The 7,716-nt window shown below is 38.8% G+C and overlaps 1 protein-coding gene across 1 annotated transcript in view; it reads right to left on the bottom strand.

The window, feature by feature from the left end:
• Window positions 1–6,468, bottom strand: part of LOC134136843 (macrophage mannose receptor 1-like) — a 31,583-nt gene extending 25,115 nt beyond the window's left edge. Inside the window, exons 1-5 of the mRNA XM_062569054.1 lie at window positions 6,408–6,468; window positions 4,254–4,652; window positions 2,420–2,593; window positions 1,259–1,423; window positions 815–931 (exon numbers count right to left, since the gene is read on the bottom strand). Coding sequence (XP_062425038.1) covers window positions 815–931; window positions 1,259–1,423; window positions 2,420–2,593; window positions 4,254–4,652; window positions 6,408–6,468 — 916 coding nt within the window. The remainder of the gene's footprint in view (window positions 1–814; window positions 932–1,258; window positions 1,424–2,419; window positions 2,594–4,253; window positions 4,653–6,407) is intronic.
• Window positions 6,469–7,716: the final 1,248 nt, after the last annotated feature.

The raw sequence follows: 7,716 nt of genomic DNA on the forward strand, positions 1-7,716 counted from the left end.
CAAGTCTCTTGCACCCACAAAGCCATTGCGGCATTATTCCTCAGACTGAGAATTTCTAAAAGAGAGGCCATGGGGAGAATCCCTGAGCCAGCCCACGGGACTGATGCTCCCAGCATTTCCCCCCTCTTCTCCCATGCACTTCTGGAGGAAAACATTCAGTGTGTTTGGGACACTGCAGCATACAGGAAAACGCTTCATAGAAGATCAGCTAAGACACCATTCATATGGGTACTGCAAGCAACCAAATCTCCTTTACTGAAATACTGAAACTGAGATGATGCTGTAACTCCATGGGAATGTTTGTGCTTTGGGTTTTCCCGGTAGTCACAACAGCAGCTATGCAAACATGCAACATGCTGAGTTACATGCTAAGAAAATAGCACAGTCTTATTAAGAAATCAAAGTTCATCAGGTAAATGTCGTAAACAAATAATAACTGAGGAAAAACATTAAAAATGTATTTTATGTAATGTTTCTCTTTAGAACATATTGCATTGTTCCTGAGTGTTTTCTTTGGATTGAATAATATGCCTGATGAGAAAATTGTGGATGGAAAAATCAAACACTGAAGGAGGTACAAATGCATATGCTTAAATGTTTTCTTGGATGAACAATCTACCTTTTATGAGAAATTCAGAATTAATGACAATTCATTTCTGGTGCAATCTGTATTACTGTAATATCCTAGTTTTCCCTAATCTTCCAGGGTCTATAACAATTCTATGAAACTGAAGAAATTAGTTAACAGAAATTTGGACAACAGAAGAGAATTTTGGCCCAGATATTGATCATCGTTTCAGAAAAGTGCACTTACCTGGAGCCCAGTTTAGATATCTGAAAGGACTACCCCCAGTCCATTGCCAGCCACTGTCAAGTGCACCAAAAAGACCAATCCAGAGCTTAGCATTAACACCCAGGTCACTAGTGAGTCCTAAGTGTTCAAAAGAAATGAGCAGAAAGTTATTAAATGCATATGATTCTGTAAGTTACTGAAGAAAACTTGAAATGAAATTTTAAAATTTGGAAAAGGTCAAAGTATAACAGATATCTGTTTTGTATGGATTTGAATTTTTTCTACTATTTTAATGTGTTTTGTGAGAAAGTGGCAAGTTTTTTAAGATAACCACTAAGACCTATTTTCACAATTTATTTACCTGTATAAGTATTTATAAGTAGCCATGTGAATGCTCTTGGATTGGACCCACATTTTGCCCACACAGGTTTTTTGTTGTTGTTTTTGCTTTTGTTTTTACTTTACCTAATAAATACATTTCTTCATGAAGGTCTGTGACACTTAGTAATTCTGCATTCTGCTGCTGGCAGCTTTTCCTCGCTTGGTGCCATGTCAAAAGTGACTCTGAGTTTATCTGATAGTAGGTTTCTGTCAAAGGATTTGCTTTCCAAACATCATTGTGAATGGAGTCTATAAAATACGGTAACAGCAATTTGACAAGATAGTCATACTTGCATGGGAACATGGAAAACAAAATCTTCAATGAAGACTAAAACTGTGTAGCTGTACAATCTTCTAAGCTTTCACAGGCAGTTAGACCCATTTATATATACTCCATTTGTTCAGTATTATTAATAATCTAAAGAATTGTTTCTCCTTACAAATTCTGATTATTCTACATTCACTCTGTTCCAGGTCTTCATTTACATAACTCGTCTATTTCTCTCACACTTCAGTCCACATTAACCTGCTCTCTGACATATTCTACCCAGACACACACATTTCCCTGTTTGCCATATAGAAAATCTCAGTCTGCACATTTGATCCCTTATCTCAGGCCTCCCTCTTACACTCTCCCCACCCTGCCAATACCACAGAAACAGCCATTGCCAGTCAACTGGGAAGCAGGGGGAAGGGTTCAAGTCTCTTTCAGCTGGGGTTGCTCTTTTCTCACTGAAAAGCTCTCTTCAGTGCTTTGCAGATGTAAGGACCACTGGGACCCCAAGGCTGTGCCCTGTCATTTATGGCAACCCTCCCATTTTCCGGTCCAAACTACAATATATTACTGTCTTCTGACTCCTTTACATCCCATCCTCCTTATCCAGTGCACTTCTTTCTGCCTCTCATTTACCCTGCTTTTCTTCTCCCCTGCTCCTAAGGATTTTCTCTTCTTTGTCCTAGTTCCAGTACCATCCCATGTGATGATGATAGCTTTTCCCATGCTCCCCATATCCACTGCTCTACCTGAAGTACTGCAGGAGCTCTCCTCATCTCAGTTGCAGAGAGAAAGAGTGAAAGCCAATAACAGATACCCCATTTTCTTATTACATAGCCCATAATAAAATAGATTAATCTGAATCCAGCTTGCTGTCCAATACTCCTTCCAAGTCATAAGCAGATTCTGACGATGAAAAGGGATGAAACTTTTGCTTAATACCTCTCCTGAAATTTTTATGAATAAATTACCTTTTAATGGGCAATTTCCAAAACGTTGGTCTTCATCAAAATCTGAAGATGTTGCACACCAGAGAGAGCCTGCATCATCATTCCAAGGTATGCATTCAGCATGCCATTTACCATTGAGCTTGAACGGGAATACACAAGGTGCGCCAAAAGCATTTCCTCCCAGAGTAAATATATCTAGGGGCAGAAATGAGGAGCAACAGCAATCAGCTGGTATCAAATGTTGATCACAGTGCCTGCTTAAGGACAGCACTTCCTGGTGCTCCCTAGCTCTCCAGCTACATACAGCTGTTTAGCTGAGTTATGCACAAGCTTCCGTGGAGAAAACATGTCATCATCTAATTGCTATGAAGTCTCCCAAGGCTGTTGCACCAATCAGATACAATTAGGGCAAGATACTCAGAATAAATGCTCAGAATTAAACAACCTTCATTTGGCCCTCAGAGTAATTTCTATCCTATTTATTTTGCTATAATGCTGTCTGAAGCAGTGTTCCATCAGTGCTCTTGACTCAGCTTCTCCTGTTGCATACATAATCCTGTCTTTGTATGATGTTTGAGATCTTCTTTTTTTTCTTAGATAGCTTTTGAGGAGGCTTGGAGAGGAGGTGATAGAATATTTTTGTTAGTCTTCTGAAGCAAATTACGACAAACTTAACTTCTGCTAGAACTGTTGTAGTACAGGCTCAACATTTCATCCCTTGTTATTTAACTTCCAACCCTACCAGGGTCACTGCAGAAAGAAACTTAAATGCTTGAGTCTAGAGGCCAAATCTACATAACCCAAGGATAGTAATGCAGGAAAAGAGAGATTTACCTCTAGTGCTCCTCTGTCTGTGTGTTAGGCCTTAATGCACTCTAATGCATTACAACACTGTTCTTCAATGATTATCAGAGGGTGGTTAAGGACAGCATATATTTAAAGTTATGTTTTCAGGTGTAACCTCAGTTTTGACCTGCATAGCTGTGAAGAGCTCTCTCATCTATGATACTAAAGAGATTCTTGAAATAATTTCAACTTTTAAATTAATGACAAGAACCATAACAATATTTTTTACAGATAATCCAGGCTTAACCAAAATTTGTACCTCGAAAACAGAGGAAGGAGCACAATGAAAGTCTCTTACTGGTTTTAGCAGCCTAGACACTAACAGGAGTATGCTTTCTGAGACAGCATTCGCATTTGCTAAATCCAATATGGGACAAGATTTTGGACAGTAAAGTTTGCATCATTTCTCAAGGTTTAAATGATATTCTTTCCACTGTAGCTGTAGTAAAATTAATTTCCTTTTATCTTTGAGTGCAGTTTTCTCATCTAAAGGTCAAATGATGACTAAATAATGATCATATGCTGAATTACTTTTTCTTCTTGCTGGGCCTGAGAAACTCCAGGTAGAGGATAGAACTGGATCACATTTATATCACATTTATATTAAATAGAACATAACTTTTTAGAAAAGTGCATGGTCAAAGCAAGTCACACAATAATATTTAAATATAACAGAATTCTCCACTCCTTCCACAAATGGATTGGATACATTTTGAAAGGAGTCATAGATCTTCTCCTAGTGTTGCTGTACCAATAGAGTTCCCATTCCCCAACCAGATTACAACAGAGGCCTCTACTTTTTTATACTTTTATTTGACAGAGCTGCACTCTTTACGTTCAGCACAAAGTTGTATTTGCTTTGCATTCCTACTCTCTTATCTGTAGTCAGCTCTGCTGCTGAGGTGGTTGTGAAGAGGGGACTGCTGGATGACAAGCAGGTAGTAAAATGCTTTAAAAATAGAGGCAGTTAAAATGCTTTGAAATGTAGATATTAATTTTCAGAACTCACCTTCGTAGCGCTGTGAGCACACGCTGTCTGTGGTTCCATAGATTTTCCACCTGCTCCCTTTGCCTGATCCTTCGGACAGTCTAATTTTCTTTCCCTTTCCTTTTCCATAGTTGAAAAATAAATCTTTGCCTTGAATTGCAAGTGTGTCATTTCTACATTCCCACCACTGAAGTGCATTTGTCTTGTTACAGGCTTCCAAAGTGACTGCAGCCTCGTTATCCTTGGAGAGCACTCCCAAGCACAGCTTCAGCGCCATGCTCAGCAGCTGGGTGGCCGAGACCCACCGGAACTTCTGGAACTCGTTGTGCTGCTCACACATGGTAGATATGACTGAGCTAGAGTTCTGAGCTTGGGCACAGAGCTTGCTATCTTCATTATATATTGAAAATATTCTGCTATCTATGAAATAAAATGAGAATTCAAATATTTAACCAGAGATCAAATAGGAGATAGGTTGGTTACTAGCTGTTTGACAATTTGCTACATCAAAAAGTGAATATTTAGAGTCTATAAAGAAAGAAATCAAAGGAGATCTATCACCACTATAACAAATATTCATCAAAATGTTCTTAAGATGCATACATGCGCAAACTGAAAATATAGCTAATTCAAGGGAAATTATTCTCTTCAGATCCTTCCTTAAAGCACACTGTTCCCAAAATGTCATTCAAAAATGGCCTCTACTAAATTTCATGTATTCTTCAAATTTCCACCATCATACAGTACACTAAATAGGCTTTAATTTTGGAAGTAAAAGTTCTTTTTGCTTTTGAGTTATTAAAAAATACTTTGCACACTCGTAATGCAATCACTATTATACTTCACCAAAATCACATTGTGTTTTTCAGCTTTTAAACAAGTATAGCATTTTTCATTTTTAATTAATTAGTTTGGAAGTTTTCAGCAACTGTGAATAAACTGTTCACAGAGTTCAGCTTGTAATTTTCTTAGGAGGGAAACCACAACTTCCAATACCATCAGTTCAGTTCTGAGCAGTTAAGCTCACTAAGTATCCTAAGTGCCATTTATAGCAACACTTTTAAATAGAAATGTGAGGTGTTGCATAACAGAGTTAAGATTGTTTCTTATGACCAACTTAAAAAAAAAAAAAAAAAAAAAAGAGGACTACATCAACAACTTCAGCCTGTTCTAAACCTTGACTATGTTTGCAGAAGGTCTCGTGTTCCTTGACTCCCCCTCTAAATGACATTAACATCTTACAGCTCACTTTCATGTCCCATTGAGCTGTATTGCTGCCAAGCTTTCTTGCCAGGGCAAGTGAAACAGTTAACTGTGACTTTGTAATCCCTTAGATCACAGAGGTGCCAGGAATGTTAGAGCATCCTTGGTGTCATCTCCCTGAAAGGCTGCAAAGCCACCACACAAGCTAAATTGCATCCCCCCAGCACAGCTCTCCTGCTGCAGCAGTGCTTCACAAAGTTGGCAGAGGATGAGTTAGAGTCAGCTTGGTCTCGCCTGGAAACATGCCCAGAAGAAATTCTTCTGCACTGGATTAGATCAGCACTGTTGGCAAGCTCCTAATCAAGTGATAGCACCAGACTCCCACTGGTTCTCTAGCTGGGAGTTTCCTGAGGGAAAAAGTTGTAGCAGACACGGTAGCATTTCTTTCCTCTCAGAAGTAGGAGCATCTGAAATCTAGCAGACAGCAACTTTGAATGTCCTTCTTAAAGCCTTCAGCTTGGAAAAGGATTGCAAAACACAACTATCAGTATGCCATAGTCTACACATGCTGTCTAAGAAATTCAATGCACCACATGAGCCAGTGGTTCTGTGTGTCGTGAGAGAACACTGTCTTGTACATCTGAGTTACTTTAACTCCAGTAGAGTAGTTTCAGAGCAGCTTTTGTCCACACTCTGCTAGCTGACTTTCAAGAATCAACATTCTATAGGTTACGCCTATATCTGTTTGCACATTTCTTTCACTCAAATCCTTCCTTGAAAACTAGCTTTGGGGATTAAGGACATACAATGCCTATACAGCTATTACCAAAGTTAAGAGTTGAATGAAACTATTTGAAATTACATGCCACAAACAGACCAAAACTACATTCACTCTCCACCAAAAAGTACATCAAGAAGGCTCAAGAAAGACTACTTGCAAACTTCTGTACTCAGCAGAGGACAAAGACTTACCAGACACTTGAAGACATGTACTAAAGGGAAAGAGAAAGATCATGAGCAGGTAGACAGTCATTATCGAATGTTTCACTCCCTTCTGTCCTTCACCTCAAATTGAGGCTGAAGACTAACTTTGTGCCTTGCAGGAAAACCTTTCTGCGCAGAACCAGATTGTAAATCGTTTTCAGATTTTAAGGCTTGAAAGATACAGGGAAGTTCTGGGTGGTAAATACGGAACTGTATCTTGTCACATGAGCAATTTTGAAATAATAGCTCAATGAATAAGCTTTGCTTTCTAAGCTACTTTCTCAACTGTATATACATGTCTTCTCTTCCTTGGAAATACTAGATCCACGAGGTCACATTTCAGTGTGGATTTCTGGAAATACAGCTTACAATTCAGGATCATTACTTTGGGGAATAAGTTGACATGAATGTCTCTCTGGAAATAAAGGAGAAGGTGAAAAGAAGCAGAAGCTTTGCATGTCAACAAATAATAAATAAGGCAGAGTGCAATGCAGTGTTGTGAAATATTGGCTGGCATAAAAATGCAAATCAAGTAGCTCTGACCTCAGAATTAGAAAGAATGAGGATTTCCCACATCTGCAGTTCCATAGAGAAGAGAAAAGCTGTAGAAAAGGAGCTGCATTCTTAGGGAGGCACCTGTCCCTTCTTCGGATCTATTCCTGGCTATCTGCAAGAGCAACGTACCCAAACTGAAAGCAGCAATTGACAAACCCCTGCAAAGAAGGTATGACAAAAATAAACTGTAACTGGAAAACTGAGGGATTTTCAGTTATCACTGCAGTGGAAAACACGACTGATAAACATTAGTGCCTACATTTATAGTCTCTGTTCTATGAAATTTAGCATCACCTGAAGTGCACAACCTCCAACCATACTGACACAATTCTGACATTTAATTTGACAAAACTCTCACCTTTATGATATGTAGAAAAATTAGAAACATGGAGAGGGTGGAGTTGTAGAAGAGGCACTCCTATGGTGGATTTCTGTATTCTTGAGTATGGTCAAATGAAAAGCCTTCAAAAAATCTCAATTTCTTCAGATTTAGGAGAAGCTGGTATGAGATAATTTTCTCAATATTTTGTTTGCAGTGAGCAGCCTTTAATATCCTTTATGAGCTAGGGAAGCCAAACAAGACTTTCCCTGAAAATTGCTGCTGTTGTAGGTAACAGGAACAGGAACAGCTATGTAAAGATCTGGAATCCTGCCTTTATTACTGCTCTGACTCAGATGCAGGTGGATAACTTGTGGGGTATGAAAAGGTACACAAGGAACAAGAGGAGAATAAGAATTATAG

This window comes from Rhea pennata, chromosome 2, assembly GCF_028389875.1.
Source record: "Rhea pennata isolate bPtePen1 chromosome 2, bPtePen1.pri, whole genome shotgun sequence".
In the NCBI taxonomy this organism is placed as follows: domain Eukaryota; kingdom Metazoa; phylum Chordata; class Aves; order Rheiformes; family Rheidae; genus Rhea; species Rhea pennata.